General features: G+C 37.6%; 3 protein-coding genes across 3 annotated transcripts; 2 read left to right on the top strand and 1 right to left on the bottom strand.

Annotated features, from left to right (window-relative positions):
- Positions 1–3,539: 3,539 nt before the first annotated feature.
- On the bottom strand, positions 3,540–6,015 carry LOC146320405 (uncharacterized). Its single transcript, XM_084728650.1, has 3 exons — positions 5,754–6,015; positions 5,214–5,414; positions 3,540–4,910 (listed from the first exon to the last, which is right to left on the bottom strand). The coding sequence occupies exons 1-3, from the start codon at positions 5,923–5,925 to the stop codon at positions 3,823–3,825; spliced, it is 1,461 nt and encodes a 486-aa protein (XP_084584776.1). The 5' UTR covers positions 5,926–6,015; the 3' UTR covers positions 3,540–3,822.
- A 1,436-nt stretch (positions 6,016–7,451) lies between these two features.
- Positions 7,452–13,569, top strand: LOC146320404 (uncharacterized). The gene is made up of 2 exons (XM_084728641.1): positions 7,452–7,830; positions 10,763–13,569. Exons 1-2 carry the CDS (start codon positions 7,662–7,664, stop codon positions 13,558–13,560), a joined length of 2,967 nt encoding a protein of 988 aa, XP_084584767.1. The 5' UTR covers positions 7,452–7,661; the 3' UTR covers positions 13,561–13,569.
- Positions 13,570–18,108: 4,539 nt separating this feature from the next.
- LOC146320403 (uncharacterized) lies at positions 18,109–20,329 on the top strand (the record flags this gene model as incomplete). The annotated part of the gene is made up of 1 exon (XM_084729101.1): positions 18,109–20,329. A coding segment is annotated over one exon (1,647 nt), but the record flags the coding sequence as incomplete, so codon positions are not given.
- Between the last annotated feature and the right edge of the window lie 237 nt (positions 20,330–20,566).

Here is a 20,566-nt window from a genome sequence, read left to right as displayed (position 1 = left end):
ATTTCCATCTTGTTGCAGGGATTATTGTACACTTGACACTGAAACAGGAACCAGATCTTATTTTAATCTGCAAAGAGTTTGACTCTAAGCTTCCAGTTTCTTTACCAATGACTGATGATTTGTTATATTCTTATTAAAGTGTTATTGTCTGGTGTATTTGGCTCTTTCTGCCCTTTCATTTGTCAGTCTGATTAAAACAGTGTGCAGCGTTTGTTCTCCATGTATGACACATTACTAAATTGAAAACCCTTTATACCAAAATATCATCTACTTGCACAGAGGACTTTCTGCAAATTAACAACATTACAGACAATTGAAATATATGGCGTAATCCTCTCAGCCATCTGACTGCAGGTGATCGTTTTTTTTCTAGCAGGCGAGTCCAAACCTCAGTTTTATGTTGTCAAACAGATGAAGTTTTACTCACCTATCCTGTGTAACTTTATTTCAGGTTTCCAGCAGATATCCAGCAGTCTGCGCTGACGATCGATCTCCTCCTCGTACTGGACGATTGTTTTGATAAAAACTCTGAATATTTCTTCGGCAGCTGTAGTTAGTCGCTCGTTGACAAACTCTCTCAAGCAATCAGCTGAAGACATCGTTCCTCAATTGCAACTACGCGAACTACACATCGTCTTCCAGTTAATTCAGCTCATGCACGCAGCTCCCCGCCACTACAGGTTGGGCTGTTTACTTCCGCTGGGTGTCACACTGTTAAGGTCCGACAGGCTTCTTCTCCTTTTTCGTTGGATTTTAAAGGCAGTTGGCACCCAAATTGTTGCTTTACCGCCGACTACTGGATTGAAAAGACTCCAATCTCTTCTCTTCTTTGTATCCAAACTAAATTTAAGGGGACAAAAAGAAAGAAAGAAATCTTCCCCACCCTCATCCCATTCTCCCATTCAGTGATTCCCACAACATCCATCAACTCCCTTGCAGCATCAACAACAATTTAGATTCTTACTGACTTTCTTTCTGCCTCAGCAGCACAGTTAATCACCATGGGCAAAAAGCCAGGAACTCAGTCTTGTCCTTACAAAAACAATAGTCGTCGTTTTACAGTTTCTTCCACTGCACATCTCATCTCCACATTTTCAAGTAATCCCTAACTGATGTCTGCACACAAGTGAGCTGTGACCCAATTTCCAACATTTGCACTGAATGGGTTTGGGAACAAAAGGATGCACAGGGTAACTGATGTGATCTACGAATACTCTGTGTCTATACTCTTGAGTCTGCACATTGGGGGTGGTCTGTGTGTCCAGAAGGTGGACCCAGATGATGTAGAACTTTTTTTCAAGTTTGCACCAAGCGAGCAACTCTGCTGGACTGTGTGTCTGCCTTCTCTGCATGCTGTCTGGCTCGTTATTATACGTATTTATTAATGCCCTAAATTTGATGTTTTCAACAGTTCTTTTTCTTTGTCCTTTATGAGTTCCAGTATGTATATATGTAAATTTTGTCAATAAAACAATCATACAAAAAACTGACTATAACCTGCAGGAAGTGTTTTAATTTTTCTGGATTTTCTGCTGCTTCTTAAATTAAAGTATTGTTGGTGACACTGGTAATCCTTTTTAGAATAATACATATATGCAAAATCATAATTTGTATATAAATACCTATACAACCAAAAATAGCAAATTTTGAATAGATTATTTTTTCTCTTTTGGGTTTTGATGAAAACAAAATATCAATGAGGGGACACATGTCAACTCAACACAGCAGTTCCTAAGCTTAAAGACAACACAAACATTACACTGTTGAAAGGTAATCATAGCATCGACCAGAAATAAATGGATGACAGGTGTCAGTTCCTTGAACCACATGGACACATTGAGTTAACTCACAGAGGATAGTCTGTCTGTAAAACAACTGATCCACTTTAATTTCTCAATTGCAGGGCTGCCAAGTTTTCAATTAAGTTTGGACTAAGACTAAATATCGGTTTAGTCGGTGCATTTTATGAGTAGGCCCTCTTTGACAAGTTGCTACAGCTACAAACAGTAACTGTATAAAAAGCAAATGGACAAAACCACATTTTCCAAAGACAGTGGATCCCACAGAATTATTTTGTTCAGAAAACAAACTAGATTGGTCATTCCTAGAGATGAGGTTGTGACCCACCGGTGGGTCACAGGAGATTGTATTTGGGTCTCCAAATAATAAAAGACTATGGAAGAAATTCTGCAAATTTAAGATTTATATATGCAGTTCACCTTTTTTAAAGCATTAAAAATACTATGATGTTTTACTGATGACAGGAAAAAAAGCAGAACCTGTTTATTTGGCAACTTATTTTGTCTCATTTATGAAGAGGATAAAATGTCCTATATTGCATTCCTGATGAGAGGAAATAAAAACAATGAGATGGCCTGCTAACTCATTTAAATGCATTTATTTCTGAACTACAGTAATCAACAGGTGTATAAGTTATCAATAACATGCATCAAGAAAAAATAAGATGATGGAAAATGGCAGTAAAAATGGTCAGAATTCATTTCTGCACAAATTAAATCTTCCAAGGATTTATTGATAAGGCCTGGTGTGAAGTGGGTCGCAATGGTTTGTCATTTTCAAAAAGTAAGTACCTAGAAAAAAAAGTTTGGGAAAAGACTGAACCAGATTTTATTAAACTTGAAAGTCAGCCTAGATACATAAAAGATTTCTTAACTCAGCTATTATTTTTGGATTTCTCAGATTTATGTGAAATTTAAGAGCAAAGTGAGACAAAACTGTAAGGTTTTTGAGCTCTGAAAAAAAGCCTGAAGTCCATCAGGATAGATATAGGTCCTTAAAGAGACTTAAAATATCTTAAATTTATATTTACTAATTAAAAGCCCTCTTTAGAATAGTCTTAAATAATAATTTGTCTAATGCTGCGTGAGCATAGTCTAAAAATCACTCCCAAGCCAAAATGCCTGAAAAATAAATCCTTGGTAAAATCAAAATGTTAATTTTAATGCCACTGTTATCCTGTTACAATCTTTTAAGTTTTTTTTTTCTATTATCTTCAACAATATTTAGGCAAAAGATGAGCTGTAAGAAGTGGGACAATCATCAGTCCAATCTACATGAGAAAGTTGACTAGATTTATTATGACAAGAGACATAAAAAATGTGAATCATAATAAAATAGTAATGTAAATGACTTTCAGCATACAAATTGAGGTTGTCTTGATATGGCCTCATTTCAGATTCTGGATGCAGGACAGGTGTATGGATTAATATAATGGAATAAAAATGTATTTCCACACTAATAAACATATTTGGACAAATGTTCTTTAACTGAACCAGTTGTTGTCACTTTGCATTATGTTAATTCTGAACTGACAATATATGAATCTACTTCTATTTGGAGTGTGCCTAAGTTTTCACATTTGATGTTTAGTTTTATTGCAAAGTCGGTCTTAATTTTTATTAAATGGAGGCATTAAAAAGCCTTAAACAGTCAACATCCTGAATCTTATTTCAAAGAAATACTGTTGCTAACCAAAATTTAAGTAATACAATCACATGAAATGAAACTTTACACTGAGATATTGACACATCATCTTTATGGAAATCATTTACATTCTGTTACAGAGACGTAACTATTGCAAAAGTGTATTTCATTTGGTAGGTAAACACGTCTACATGAAAGTTTCAACTCTGTGGTTTATCCTGTGTATATTGATCCTAAGGTGTGTTTTGAAGTAGTGATTTTACTTAATCTTTTGAAAAATCTTTTGCTGAAATAATGTGGCTGCTCAGTTCTGTGAATTCTTCTGTTTTGGCCATGAACCACAAGAACTGATCTTACACACATTTTGCAAACACAAGGTTACTTGCCTGCATGTGTTTTTATATGTTGTGCCAAATGAGACGAATCAATGAATGTTTTCCCACAGGTGTTGCAAAGGTACGGCTTTTCACCAGTGTGGAATCTCATGTGGACAGTCAAGTTGCCACTATGTGTGAAAGATCTACCACATGTATTGCAAGTATAGGGCTTCTCACCTGTGTGGGTTCTTGTGTGGATCGACAAGGCATTTCTAAATCTGAAAGCTCTACCACATATTTTGCATGTATATGGCATCTCACCTGTGTGTACTCTCGTATGTCTCATCAATACTGTAAAGTCTCGAAATGTTGTCCCACAGGTGCTGCAAAGGTATGGCTTCTCATCTGTGTGAATTTTTGTATGTCTTTTCAGTTTTGACATTACAGTGAATCCTTTACCGCAGGTCTTGCAAAGGTACGGCTTGTCACCTGTGTGGGCACTTCTAACATGGACTGTCAAGTCACCACTCTGTTTGAAAGCTCTTCCACATATTGTGCAAGTGTAAGGTTTCTCATCTGTGTGGCTTGTCAGGTGTCTCTGCAATTTTGACTTGTACTTAAAATCTTTTCCACAAGTGTCACATTTTAAAGTCTTTTTATCTGTGTGATTATTATGGTCAATCTTTGATATGGTAGGGTTGTATACAGTGGTACTATGACTTTTGTTTTTGTGTTGCTGACTGTTTTGTTTTGGCTCAGTATTTCTAGTTTCTCGGTTCTCAGCTACATGAGAGCTGTGAGAGAGCAGCTGCAAATCGCTATTTGGTTCTGATCCCAAAGAGCTTTCCAGTAGGATGTTGACTTCAGAGTCTTCCCCTGTTGCACTTAGAGTTTTATCAGGATTCACATACAAAGTCCGATTTTCACTGTGGTCACTTTCCTCATGAGTAGGAGTCATGATAAAGGTATCAGTCTCCTGCTTCAGTACAACGTGATCTCCCTCCTGACTGGTCCACCATTCCTCCTCTTCCTCTTTAATCTGTGGAGGTTCTGGGTCCTCCTGGTCCACACTGGAGCTCCTCTCCTGGTTGCAGAGCTGCTGGTCAGCAAGAACCTCCTCCTCCTTACAGACAGGTTGCTGTGGGAGCTCTGGAGGAGCAGAGAACAAAAGGAATACGATACTACTTTGATGGCAAAGAAAAACATGCAGGCATCATTACTGAAGCATAACAGTACTTGCAATTGGGCTTTAAATGTTTTGGGAACACTTTTTTCTTTTGGCCTCTGCAGTAGACTAAGTGAACAGATTGAATCATTTTAAACTGTGATTTGTCAGACCATTGTATGTTCAGCTGAAAAGCCATGATTCAATTCCAATTGTGATAACCACGGACAAACCTAAAAGTATTTCTATTTGGAAGTGTTAGGAATAGATTTTCCAAAGCAACACACCTGTTAATTTCAGTTTTTTGTGCACTTGAGACTGAAACAGGAACCTGTTTTCATTGCAAACTGCAGAGAATTCTTCCTGGCCCTCTTTAATCTGTGGAGGTTCTGGGTCCTCTTGGTCCAGACCAGAGTTCCTCTCCTGGTCACAGAGCTGCTGGTTAGTGAGAACCTCCTCCTCTGTACAGACATGTTGCTGTGGGAGCTCTGGAGGTACAGAGAACAAAAGGGACATGATATTGCACATGATGGTAAAGAAAAACATGCTGAAATCCTAACAAATTAGTCAGGGCTGGCAGAAATTATGGCAGCTAGCGGTGGCACTTCCTACAGCAGTCTCAACTCCCACTCTTCATATCAAAATGCACTGAAAATCTTGTGTCACAAACTGCCACAAACAAGGACAGATCAGTCACACAAGACTGAACACAAGACACGAGATGCCACTGCTACAAATTACCAGTCCAGAGTGCACTTAAACAATTCAGCTTATACCTAAATCGAATTCTCCTTCTATTAATAAAACAATAATGATGCTTTACACACCTATCCTGTGTAATTTTATTTGAGGTTTCCAGCAGATATCCAGCAGTCTGCGCTGACGGTCGATCTCTTCCTCGTACTTGGCGACAGTTTTTACAAAAACTCCGAATATTTCTTCAGCAGCAGCAGTTAGACGCTCGTTGACAAACTCTCTCAAATACTCAACTGAAGACATTGTTGCTTTATTAGAACTGCGACACACAATATCGTCTTCCAGCTAATTCAATACATACGCTCAACTCACACTAACGCTCGCATTGTTTACTTCCGCTATGTGTCACACTGTAAAATACCGACAAGTGCGCGAGCTTTCCGTTCCGCTTTCAACTGGTGACAAGCAAAACTTGTGTCTTTGTGTTCAAGCATGTAACGGTACATCTACCTCGCTTCGGAAATAATCGACAGTTTAACAACTTTACTACTTACCTTATCATTATGAATTCATGATGAACAATGCAACTCTAACTTGTCAGATTCATCATGATACACACACACGGGTCAAATGTCTTTCAAATGTGAAAGGTTAGAAACCAAACTAAAGTCACAGTTCATACAAATTTCTGTATACAAAACAATTTAAATAGACGTTTTTTTTTAACTATTTATTCAAAAACTGTAGACAACTCAATAGGCCACACCTCTGTGATCTCGCAAGCTCTTTGATCACAAACAATTATTATTCTTTTGGTAAGGATGAGTGTGTATAAGCCAATACCCTGTTAGGTTGTTTAAACTAAAAAAAATGTGAAGCTTATATAAGAAAGGAGACACACTGTGGGGCAGTAGGTGATAGTATGAGCTACAGATATTGTCTCTATATTCTCACACCTCATGCTAGATCTGGCAGAATGGATGTAACAAACTGAAAAGAAAGGAAAACATATTTTTAAAAAAACAAAAAAAAAAACAAAAAAAAAAAACAAGTACAGGGTCTGGAGGACGAAATGGGGATGAGGAGAAAACTAGAACAAGACTAAAGAAAGGTCATACTGGTCCAAACAGTTCTCTTTCAGTTTTTGTGCTAGATTAATTTCCCCCCTTTCTTTTCCCCATTTCTTAAAACAAGAGAACTTCTGTACAAAACCTGCACTTAAGGGAGCACAGGGAAGGAACAAACGCTTTTTCTTTCATAAAGTGTCAAATTGAATAAATGTATTGTTTGGATACCTTACCAAAGTTGGCAAAGGATGGCTTCCTATGTGTAAAATTACTTTTATGAATATGGATTTATGCCATTATAATTAAAGGTTAATCATGTGTGAAGGGGGCTGCATAATATGGTAAAAGAAAAAAGTCATTGCAATTATTTTGACTGAATTTGCAACGTGATTCGTTGGAATGATCATTTTTGCATTACACTTCTTTTCATTTACTGATAAAAAGAATTTTAGGTCACATCATCTATGCAGCACTGTTATAATGCTGTTTTCTAACACATCTTCCCCCCTTAAAAACAAATGCGATCTGGTTCTGTCATTTGAATATTTCACTTGGCCATACTGTGATTAATTGTGTAGCCCTAGTAAGAAGCCATAATAATAGAAAGTGTGAATACTGTGAAGAAGAAAACCACAGTGGACCATATAATATAGTATTGCTAGATTTGTGATTTCGGGAGATTAGTTTTAAAGAATGAATAATCTAGATATTATTATTTGGGTTTATTTTGTATTATGTTTATTTGTTTTGTTTGTATTTCTTTATGTTTTGTAGATATAGAAATTGTAGACGGCGAAGGATATATCAGTAGGTGGCGGTAATGCATCCGGAAGCTGTTTGCGAACCACCAATAAAATCCAACGAAGAAGAACTTCTCGTGCGGAAGTAAAACAAAAAAAAAAAATGAGAACGCAACTCTCAGTTCCAAGAGTTTGATGAAGTTTTAGCAGGAAAAAGTATTTAAATTCCACAATGTCAGTTCAAAGTATGAGACAGTTTGTCTGTGATCGTCTCACAGCTGCTGCTCAGGAGATACTGGGAGCATTTGAGAAGAAAATAGAAGATTACGAGACAGAAATCGTCCGTCAACGGAGATTGTTGGACTCTGTCTTTTCTCCTGAGATAAAATTACACCGGACAGGTTAGGAAATCAACCAGTTTCTGTTTTTAATGAGGCCAGTTGTGTGTTAAACAGTCGGAGCATTCATATTTTATATTTAGCAGTGTTGAGCCTCACCTTGGAGACAGTTAGACCTGTTTGACAGGTGTAACGGCTCTTTGAAAATAGTGCTGTGATGGTTTATAGTTCAGCGCAGCATCTAGTTAAGTACTTAAAGTACCAAAATGTGTCAAAAATATGAGCACACTTCAAAATGCTTAGGTTAATTTTAAAGCAAGGACTGTCACAAAACACGTTGCACGCGTGAAGCGTTATTACATGCGGAAGTCGCCACTGTACTTAGGTCCCCTGGGGGGGGGAGCAGCAATGATACACATGTGACAGCCTGTAAACTTCTCCACCATACTTTTTACTCCACAACATTAGACCTTTAGTTCCGAGTTACGAGGGCTGCACAATTACTCAGAATATGATCAGATTTGCAATATGGCGAAATGCAATTTCTAAGTCGCAGAAGCTGCAATTTTTTTATAAAGGAAAAATGGGTGACAAAACAGTAATGAGTGCTGCAAAGATGGCCTGTCCTACAAATCGTGTTTTCTAGATGTAAGAAAACATGTTTGTTTGGTGCAGACCTCAACAAATGTCACATCATCATCATCATCATCATCGTCATCATCATCATTTTAATAGTTCATTATTTGTGAAAATGAGAATTGTGATGCAAAAATGGTAATTCCCATCTCTAATTGTGAATAAAGTATTGTAATATCTCAAAATAATTGCAATATTTTTTTTTTTCCTTACCCAGTCACATTGGTTCCCAAACTTTTTCTGGCATGCCACCCTTTCAAAAGCAAAAAAAAAAAAAAAAAAAGTTCATGGCCCCTAACCCCACTATTTTTATTAATCATTAACAATAACTGGGGAAGCGACTGATGAAAACAGATTCAAAGGTTGAATTTTAGTGAAGTTAAGGTCAACATGATAGCATCAGCAAGCTGTTGTTTTGCTTTTAATTTTCCCTTCATGAATTATATTCATTCACCTTTGTTTTACTTTTTAGATTTCTTCTCTGGTCATCTACGCCCTCCCTGCAGTCTCTCTATGCTTCCTGCAGGGGGGGCCGCCTCCCAGTTCTGGAACTGCAGCACTGCAGGAGGGGTTTGGCTGACCAGGGGAGAAATATAGACTGTAACAACGTAAAAAAAAAATTAGTTATAATTAAAGTTTTTTATTTTTACAGAGTGCAAAGACTAAACATATAAAGAAAGAGAAGCCTTTTACTAACAGATTTCTGAATGAACGAAAGATAATACGGATAAATATATTTCAAAATCTTTTTTTTATTATTTATTTATTATTCTGTTCATTATTTTCTTCACTAACCAGTTAAATAGTCTAGCAGATGTCAGAAAATAGCAACATCTTCTACTTTTCCTAAACATATTACATTTTTTGCCATGGAAGACTAAGAAAACGTATGAGCTTTTTTCAGATCTTTCAGCCTTTCACATGCTCTCCATCAGCAGATGGAATTTGCTCAGTTGCCATGGAGATGGATGTGTGCAAGGTCAGCTGTTTATATCCATATCACTTTTTCCATCCACTCATTAGGCTGACAGAGTTAAAATCCATGGGATAAAAATAGAAAGCTTTGTTGAGTGTAACATTTCCTTCGTAGGGTTGAGCTGTAATATATGTATATGCAGTGTACTCAAGCATCTCAACATCTATCCACATTTGCAAACTGACTACCAGCTGTCCTCTGCATTACATGGATCACTGTCAATTCTAATGGCCATCCAGGAAGCAGATTTACTGAGTTATCTGAATAATTATGAGACTGGAAAAGGTCTGTCCACACAGCTCCATGTTCCAATTTCAAGATGGTTCTAGATTTAACTTAACAAAGCTATTTAGAAATGTCAGTAAACTTGCTTTTTGGGATGGGGGCTTGTGTTGTACACATAAGGCATGTAGATGATGTAGTTTACCTTATCTGAGATTCAGTGGTAGTTGTTATATTTCTTTAAGACATTAGTACCATCTAGTGGTAAAATAGACAAACCAGGGAAAAAAGAAAAAAAAAGACTCGGGAGGCTGTCAGACATTTTTACAGTTACAGTAAAGTTATTTTCACAACAAAGGGGAAAAGGGTGGGTGTGCAACAAACAGGGCTGGTTTCGAACACTCATTACACATTAGAGAGTGATCACTCAACCCAGCACAAGATCATTGGACCAAAATAAGTGTGTGCAAGGAGAACTTCGATATCTCAGATTTTGTTTCGGGCACAGTGTAGCACAGTCATAGACACAAACATTGGGAACATGTGTTAAATTTAAAATGTATAGTATTATTATAATTAAATATATATATATAATTTGTAAAAAAAAAAAAAAAAAAGCTTAGACCTGTTAAAATAGTTTGATAATCTATTAATCACTTAAGTAATTTTGCATGCATTTTGCATGGCAGAAATGCTGGTTTCAGCCTCTCAGATATGGAGATTTTCCACTTTCACTTCATTTATCATATTAAACTGAATATCTTTGGATTTTAGAATGATAAAATGAGACCTTTAAAGACATCACCTTGAAAAACCTGCAATGGACATTTTTCACAATTTTTTTGACATTTTATACAGATGGCAGTAAACATGGTATTGTTATAGTATTTGTTGGTATTTAAAAACTGTTAATAAATAAAACTGTTTGTGCTGGGGCAAGTAAAAATTGACTTTGGTCAAGTAGGATTTCTGACCCACTTGCCCAACTGGGCAAGTGAAGAAAGAACACAACAAAATAGACCATTAATGTTGAACCCTGCCATGGAAGGGGAACTGCTGTATTTCCATATTGCACTGTTAATTACAGGCTTTCTTAATTACAACTGTTAAATATATGTGCAGCATTTCATTATTGTCCCATTCTGTTGTCCTTCCCTTTAGAGCTCATACAGACATCTGTCCATAAAGACAATGCCGTTCTCCAGAACCAACAGCAGCACTCAAACCACGAGACGAGCTCCAGTTTGGCCTCACAAGATCCTCCACAGATTAAAGAGGAACATCAGGAAATATGCATCAGTCAGGAAGGACAGCAGCCTGCAGAGCAACAGGAGACTGATGTCTCTAATTTGACTCCAGTTTGTGAGGAACATGTCCACAGTGATCAGTCTCAGGCTTTGGACCCTGACCAGTCCAGCACCTCAAACAAAGATGCATTATCTGGATCTGAGAGGGAGAGTTCTGCAGTGTCTGAGTCAAACAGTGACAGTCAGCTCCTCTCTCACGACTCTCATGTAGCGGAGGGTCAAAATCACAGAACTTGTACCCAAGGACATAGTGAGTCCACACCAAATAAACAAAGCAACAACGAGGACACGGCTCCAGCTACAAGTATGGAACCAACATCAGATAACACATGCAACGATCAGGACACAATATCAGCTCCAAGTCCTGAGCCAACACCAAATGAGACAAGTCAAGGTGAGAGCACAACATCAGCTTCAACTACTGAGAAAACATCAAATAACAAATGTGTTAATGAGAACCCAACACCAAGTGGAACTAGTGAGCAAACGCTAGATAAGAAAAGTAATGATGCTAACACAAGATCATCATCAGTCAGAAATACTGAGCCAACACCACAGAAGAAACCAGATAGTGGAAAAACATCAGCTACAAAGACTGGGCCAACATCACAGAGGAAAGGTAAGAACAAGACCACAACATCAACTAGATGCACCAAAGTAACACCAAGTGAGAAACATAATGATGAAAATCCAACATCAGAAGAAAATAGCCAGCTAACGCCAAATAAGAAAAGCCAAGATGGAAGACCAACCTCAACTGGAAGTGTTGAGCCAATGCCAAATAAGAAATCTAATAATGAGAAGACAACATCAGCCAAAAGTACTGACCCAACAGCAAACAGAAAACCCAATGATGGGAAAACAACATCTACAGGGTGTATTGAGGCAATGCCAAATAAGAACAGTGATAATACAACATCAGCTGAGCCAACTCCACATAAGAAATCAGATAATGCAAAAACATCAGCCACAAGGACCGAGCCAAGACAGAAAAAAACTACAACATCGTCTAGAGGCACCAAGCCAACACCAAATGAGAAGTGCATCGATGAGAACCCAACATCCAAAGAAAATACTGAACCAACACCAAATGAGAAAAGCCAAGAAGGAAGACCAACCTCACCTGGAAGTGTTGAACCAAAACCAAGTAAACAGCATAGTGATGGGAATAAAAAATCAAACAATACTACTGAGCTAACACCAAATGGTGAGAACACAACATCAGCGAAAAATGCTGAACCTACATCAAATGAGAAAGGTAATGATAAGACCACAACATCAATTGGAGACATGGAACTCACAGCAAATGAGACACACATTGATGAGAACCCAACATCAGAAGGAGATAATGAGCCAATGCCAAATAGCACTAGCCAAGATGGAAGACCAGCCTCAACTGGAAGTGTTGAGCCAACACCAAATAAGAAATGTAGCAATGAGAAGACAGTATCAGCTAAAAGTACCAGTCCAAAAGCACGTAAAAAATCCAATGATGGGAAAGAAACATCAGCTTCAAATACTAAACCGGCACCAAAGAAATACAATGATGGGAAAGCAACTTCTTCTGAAAGTAGTGAGCCAACACCAGATAAAAACAGTGAGAATACAACATCAGCTAAAAGTACAGAACCAACACCATCTAAGAAATCCAATGATGAGAAAATAACATCAGCTACAAGTGCCAAGCAAACACAAAATAAGAAACGTAAAGATGGAAGCACAACATCAACCAGAAGTAGTGAGTCAACACCAAATAAGAAACCTAACAGTGGAAACACGGGGTCTACAAGAAGCAAGGAGTCAGCACCTCCCAAGAGACAAAATGATGAGAGCACATCAAATGGAGTCACTGACTCGACACCAAATAAGAGACGTAAGGATGAAAATACTTCAGTCAAAAATAAAGAGCGAACACAAGGTGAGAAACGCAACAATGGGAGCACAGCATCAAATGATGATAACCCTTATAAGTGTGACAGGTGCGGTAAAGTGATGACTAATTTCAAAAACTATGCCTTTCATATGAAAGGCCACACTGTTGCAAAGAAGTACAAATGTGACACATGTGGGAAAATGTTCAGGGAAAGTTGGGACTTGAATAAACATTTAGTAATTCACTCTGTTGAGAAGCCTTTCAAATGCAAGGTGTGTGGGAATGGATTCAATCGGCAGTATAATCTCGACCTGCACATTAGGGTTCACACCGGGGAAAAGCCGTACAAATGCGACACCTGTGATAAAAGTTTCAGTTCATTAGTGAATATGAAGAAGCACACGAGAATTCACACGGGTGAGAAGCCATACACCTGCAGTGACTGTGGGAAGGAGTTTGCGGATTCTTCGTCTTTCAAAAATCATCAGCGAGTGCATTCGGGTGAAAGGCCCTTTAAGTGTTCATATTGCAAGAAAAAATTTGCAACCAGGACAACTTTGAAAAGGCACACAAGAACACACACAGGTGAAAAGCCATATAAGTGCACTGAGTGTGACAAGGTGTTTGGTCATAGAACAGACCTGAAAAGACACATCAAGACACACACTGGGGAGAAGCCTTATAAATGCAATACTTGTGGAGAAGAGTTCTCCAGCTGGTTAAAATACAGCAAACACAAGAGCACTCACACAAGTGATGCACAAAGCTCTTCTGCTTAGGTTTTTTTTTTTAATCATTCTGTAAATTCAGTGTTGTGTTCCTTATATATTTAAATGCAAAAAATCTAATTGTCTTTTCCACAAACATGCTGTATCAGTGCTGTAACCTATGTGACTGCCTTTTGTATATTTTGAAAACCCAGATGCAGCCTGTATATGACACAGAATACTTTTGATATAAGTAAATGATTGCACTTAGGTCAAATTTTTACTGGTATTTTAACATTATATTTTGAAAGAGTACTCCAGTGATTTAGCATCTCACTCCAAAACAAAAGCCATTTTAAAACCGAGGTCCTGTAATATTGCTGTAAAGAAGACCAGCCATTATGCTGGCATCCTGTTTATATTGACAACTTGTCATTGCATGCTGCAGATTTTTTTGTTTAATTTTCAGCAGAGATGTAGTGCTATTAGTTCAAGCACCAAAACACACTTTTGACATGTGCATGCTTAAATTGTGGCCCATATCAGGTCAATTACCCCCTGATGCAAGGGTGGCATGTTTGTATACATGCCTATAACTGACCAGACAATCAAATGTTAGACTGACTTCATGAGTAATTTCATCGTGTTGATAATATTACATGGCAGTTAGTCCACATGAACTCTTTGCGTCACACTTTTCTCTTAAAAAGGACTGTAAAAAGACACCTCCCACTGTGGAAAACTTGCACTCGCTCTGATCAGAGCTATATGCTTAAATTATGATTTGATCTTCAAGCACTTTAAAAAAAAGCGGGGGTGTGTCTTTTCATTGTGCTCTGGCAGCACTACACCTATGATTTTCAATCCCAATCCATCAATGCTGTATGATGTATTTATGTAGTAGTAGTCTCTTAAAACCCCTAAGCAGACTTTGACTTGTAAAACTGGTGGAGTTTCAGTTTTCAGTTTTTTGATGTTTATGTCAAGGTCATGATCGTATATAGTCAGCATACCTTGTCATAGAGGCAGGACCTGAGTTTAGTGTGTTAATCAGGTCCCTTTGGACTTACAGGTGTTCGGACCATAAAGAGGCATTGCTTTTAAAAACACAAGGGGCAACTTTAGCCAGGGTTTGTTTCTTAAGGTACTGAGAAGATGAAATACAGTCCAGGAACGGTGGTTTGAATAATAAAGGTTTAAAATACGACACAGCGACAATCATTTTATCGACAATCTTGACTTTACAAACATTAGCTGTACATGGTTTCTGTTACAGATTAAGAATGTGTTTGCATGTATTTGACTGATCAATGTGGTTCTTTGCCAGATTAATTCACGTCATGCTGTGGCAAAGGTTCATCTACTTTATGCTGGATAGCCCTTTGTTGTTGTTTACTTTTGAGTAGTCTCATTGAAATGAGTGAGTGGGCTGTGCTTTTGCTTGCAGTGCTAACGTCGGTCATAGCACGGCCTTATCTCTGACGCCTTAACTCAAAATGAATACAGTTACGTCACCATAGTAACATAGGAAGGCTTCAGTTCAAGCAAATGCTCAAGTAGCTGTTGAATGTATTTCAGTGTTTGGTATTCACAAAAAATGTAAACAGTGCGAATGTTTGTTCAAAATAGGAGTACAGGGTGATCTGTCTGCATCTTAGGTCTGGAATAATCTACTTCCAAACGCACTCTTTGCTGTCATCTTCTTAGGATATATATTTATCTTTTGAAATAAAGACTGTTTTGCAGAGAAATTTGCTAAAATCTGTAAATATTTTTGAACACTGGGGTTTAGATTTTCATAGAGCATCTAGAAACTGGGAAAGGACTCTGATGGAGCAGATGCACGTGCACACTGCAATATCAGTTTGCAGTTTTACAGTTTCCTTGCAGAGTTTCGTACACAAAAATGTTGTTTATTCACTGTATCATTGAGAGTCCATGTTATTGATTGTATATGCAAATGAGGAAAAGATGTACATTGTCCTTGTCTAAATGCCTTAATGCTTTGACTTTTTTTGGGAAGAGTTTGTTTTTAAAAGTGCAGCCTATTTCTCCAAAGCACAGCACAATTGTCCTATAAAACGCACAAAATGAATGTTTTACTTCATAACTCTTTAATAAATAAAATTTCTCTAACTAGTGTGGTTTTAATGTTGCTTGCAATTTATATTTTTGGCAGCAGATGGACAAGCATTAATTCAGTGAGTCACTTGTCGCTTGAATAAACGCGCCTTTGCAGTTATTTCCTTTATCAGGCAGCATGTGTTAGTTCCGGCCCTCTTTCGGTTTTGTAAAGGTTATCTCTGATGTGTGGACAGATAAACAGTAAGTAGCTGTAACACAACGGAAAGCTTTTCTGTCATGACAAGTGATGAGTTGAAGATAGTGTGTCTAAGTTGCAGCTGAATACATTCAATCTTAATTTATTGAACATGTCTGCAGTTGAGAGTTTGAGAAAGTCGATCAGCGAGCGACTGGCCGCTGCTGTAGAGGAGATTTTAGGAGTTTGTGAGCAGACTATAGTTGTTTATGAAGAAAAGCTCGTCCGTCAGCGCAGACTGCTGGATGTCCTCCTGAGGCCAGAGATAAAACTACACAGGGCAGGTCTGTAACAATGTTAATTTTACATTAGGCCTATTATAAATTATATTAGGTGTGCAAAGCAGACAGTTTCAAGTCGGATATTTATCATATGAACCAGAATTTGGCTTCTTTACAACTTTGAAATTAAAGATTCACAATTTAGTAGGCCTAAAACTTTAATTAATATCCAAACGTTTCTTTGGCGTTTTAATGTTGTAGCCAATAAGGCTAAAAGGGCCAATGAAAGAACAAAACAAAACACTACAGCAGGGACAGGTTTGGAGCTTGACCACTGATCAGTACAGCACAGGAGTTGGGAGTAATTTAGAGGGAAGATTTAGAGAAACAGAAAAACCTTTCAAATATAATGTATATACATCAGCTGATAGAGACTAACCGATATTCTGAATAGTTTCTGAGAAGAATACTTTGTACTTTTACTTAAGTATTTTTTGCACCAGCAGTTGTACTTGTATATAGGCATGATATTATTACAGTACTTGAGTACAGACTTTTAATACTCCTTCCATCACTGCTGTCTACATACATAAATTCAATTTATCAACAGGAAAATGGTATAAAATGTCTTCCTAGTTGTCTATCATGCCTCTAATATCATATGCATTTATTTTAAAAGAAATATTTTTATAGTGTCCTCATTTTTACAGATCCTGAAGTTAACTATAAAATGAAAACTACAATTAATCTTAACAATGTCCTTAGGTCCATGGTTCCTGCAGACCTCTCAGCACAGGGGTTTTCAAAATGTGGCAGCCCTCAGAATCATTAAATATACTGCATGCATTTCGTGTCACAAATGTGACAATGCATGCAGCAACTTTGCAGTAACTTAAACAAATTAATGAACTTACTGGTCATATTAACAACTTTTCAAACTGTAAATGCAAATACAACATGTTTCATTTTACTAATCATATTAGAAGAACAATTTGGCAACATGATGGTTACCTTCATTATATTAAAGGCTTATATTAGACCTTTATATGAAAATTTAGCCCAACGGCACTGCAGTTGAGCATATTGCTAAGATGCAGAAGCAGTTGGTGACTGTGGGGTAGGAACACTAAGAACACTCACTTACACAAGAACACCGTCAGCAGTAATTGTTATCATCACGATGCACCACAGAACGCAACAGGAAATCCTTTCTTACTGTGGCACTCAAAATGAACAGCTCACCTACTTCATGTTGAGAGGTTGATTCTCCATCTTTTTCTATGGATTATTGTCCCTCTGTGGATTACAATCATTTCACCGCTCTGATATATGGGACACAATGTGCAATATTATGAACATAATCATAAACTTTCTGAATTAACCATATATACTTAATTGTACTTCAGATTCAGATATTGTTCTATGTAGCTCTGTGCCACCTCTCATACATATATGTGATACTTAGTGTTAACCTGTTTACATTTTTAGCCTGGTCTCTATTTTGGATTTGCTCCTTATTTGCACTTTTCCTATTTTTTCTTGCAACTGTTGCACAATAGTTCCACTTGGGATAAATAAAGTTCAATTTTAGCTCATATTATCTCACTACAAATAACTATAAATATCAAAATGTCTGTTTCTACAACAAACATAGTGGAATTTGCTACTGTTTGAATATGACAGGAAAAAAAGAAAGGCCTGATGTAGAGAAGTGGCTGTTGCCCTTGCCTTTATGATCTGCTGAGCACACAAAATCTTTTCTATTTCAATGTAACTATTTGTTTTGTTTTTTTTAAGTAAAGCTGGGATTGAAAAGAGATTAATGAAAGGCGTATCTGTGCCACTCAGAAAAGTCAGAACACCCTCGTCTCAGCTAAAAGAAGACCATTTCTGACCCTGCAATATATTCTACTACCCCAGTTTCCTAAAAAAATTGGGATGTTGAGTAAAATGTTAATAAAAACAGTGACTGCAGTATCTTTTTCTGACCTATATTCAATTTAATACAATTCAAACAAATAAAATATTTAAAGTTCCAACTAACTTTATAGTTTTTTGTAAATATATTCTTAAACTGATGTTGATGTCTGCAACAGCAAGTACCCAGTGCTTCACAAGAGAGATTTTAACTATCCTTGTTTTGTCCCATCAGAGCTCTCACATCAACATGTCTGTAAGAAGGAGGAGGAGGAGGAGGAGGAGGTTCCTCCTGACCAGCAGAACGAGGAGAGGAACTCCAGTCCAGACCAAGAGGAACAAAAACCTCCGCAGATTAAAGAGGAACAGGAGGAACTCTGCACCAAACAGGAAGAAGAGCAGTTTGCATTGAAGCAGGAGACAGATATCATTATGTTTACTCCTACGTGTCTTAAAGAGGAACAGGAGGAACTCTGCACCAGTCAGCTTATAGTGAAGCAGGAGGATGATGCCCTTATTTTGAAACTTACTTGTGTTAAAACTGAACTCAGTGATCATCATCTGCTTTTGAATCCTGAACAAATGCAGCAGAGTGCAGCAGAGGAAGATCCTCTCGACAAAATCCGAATTGAATGGGTAAGGTCTGAATCTGACAGGACGAATTCTGGAGGATCAGGAGCAAACGGTAAAAATCACCTCTCCTCTGACACCTCCCATGCTGCAGATAACCAGCAGCACAGGAAAGAAACCCGTGGAGACTCAACAACAAATAATGCGCCAAAATCAAAAAAGAAGACTGGGAACACAACATCAACTACAAATTCTGAGCCAAAACCAAAGAAGAGGAACTCTGGGAACACATCAATTACAAACTTTGAGTCAGAACCAAAAAAGAAGAACTCTGGGAACACTTCAACTGCAAATTCTGAGTCAAAAACAAGGAACAACTCTGGGGACACATCAACTACAAAGTCGGAGCCAGAACCAAAGAAGAAGTCTGGGAACGCATCAACTACAAATTCTGAGGCGGAACCAAAGAAAAGGCCAGTGAACACAACATCAACTATAAGCACTGAGAGAAAGCCAGTGAAGTCTATTGATCCAGATAAAAAAAACAAACCTTTCAAGTGCGATGACTGCAATAAACCCTTTTCTTACTTGAAAAACCTGAAAGTTCACATGAGAATCCACACTGGTGAAAGGCCTTTTAAATGCAGCTACTGTGACAGGACGTTCATCCAGAAGTCCACCTTGAAACGGCACACAAAAACTCACACTGGAGAAAAGCCCTTCAAATGCAGCACATGTGGGAAAAAGTTTGCTCAGGTGACCGCGGTGACTAAACACATGAGAATTCACACAGGCGAGAAGCCATATACTTGTAACACCTGTGAAAAACAATTCAGCTGCAGTGAAAATATGAAGAAGCACATGAGGATTCACACAGGTGAGAAGCCGTACACCTGCAGAGACTGCGGGAAAGATTTCACAGATTCTTCTGCATTGAAGAATCACCTTCGAGTGCACACAGGGGAAAAGCCTTATAAATGCCCTCATTGTAAGAAAGGATTCACACTTAGCACGACTTTAAAAAAGCACATCAGAACCCACACAGGTGAAAAGCCATACAAGTGTGACACGTGTGGAAACAGCTTTTCCCAACAAACAGACTTGACAACTCACATTAGGATCCATACAGGCGAGAGACCGTACAAATGCAGCATCTGTGGAGAAAGGTTCATAAATAACTCAAAACTGAATTATCACATAAGAGTTCATACAGAAGTTTCACTGAGCAGCAGTTATTAAAAGATGAAACTGTGCTTGACATGAAAAAAACAAATCAAATGGCACTGAACTGGAGCGCTTTGCATATCTTGATTAAACTTTTCTCCTCATGGCTTTTCTAAGCATAGCCACGATGAACTGAATGGTTTTGGAGGTTTTCGCCTTGTCTTTCTTCAATTGACTAACCTCTTGCTCTTGTTTCAAGATACAGCCTATATAGAAAATAAATAGAAAAACCCTTTCTATTTCTATTAATTTTCCATTGCCTTCGATAGTAAATGTTTATGTTTTATATCTATTTTATGTATTATAAGACTTATATATCTCATACTGTTATTGACTCGTTAAAGTGGACACTTGGTTTTTCTCACACAAGTGCATGGCATGACAAAATGTGTTTTATACAAAAATATGTACCATATTAAATTTTTACATGTTTTTCAGTTTCACTAATAATTGCCCAGCTCTTATAAGTATGATATCACATATATCTACTAAAGATATTGTACATGGAGACTTAGTTCTTTTAAGATAAAATATATAAACATTTAGTAAATTCTATCTATCTATTTATCTTTTCCATATGGGAGTCAGCTGCTGCCTGGATTTTTTTTCTGGATTCTAAAACATTCTCCAACACTCTCAGCTGCTGTTCCACAAAAACCTTACAGCATTAAATCACTCACCAATCCTGCCATCATGTGGTTGTTATGTATGAGTCTTGGTTATAGTTAAAGTGCAACCTGTGAGTAAATGTCTTGGCTGCTATGCTGCTGTGAGCAATTCCTGCAGTATTTTCACTGGTATTTATTGTGAATTAATTTCTTGTGGT

This window comes from Lutjanus erythropterus, chromosome 10 (assembly GCF_056507025.1).
Source record: "Lutjanus erythropterus isolate fLutEry1 chromosome 10, fLutEry1.hap2, whole genome shotgun sequence".
NCBI classification, from domain to species: Eukaryota; Metazoa; Chordata; class Actinopteri; order Lutjaniformes; family Lutjanidae; genus Lutjanus; species Lutjanus erythropterus.
The sequence above is the reverse complement of the archived record's forward strand: the minus strand, read 5'-3'. Positions and strand labels throughout refer to the sequence as shown.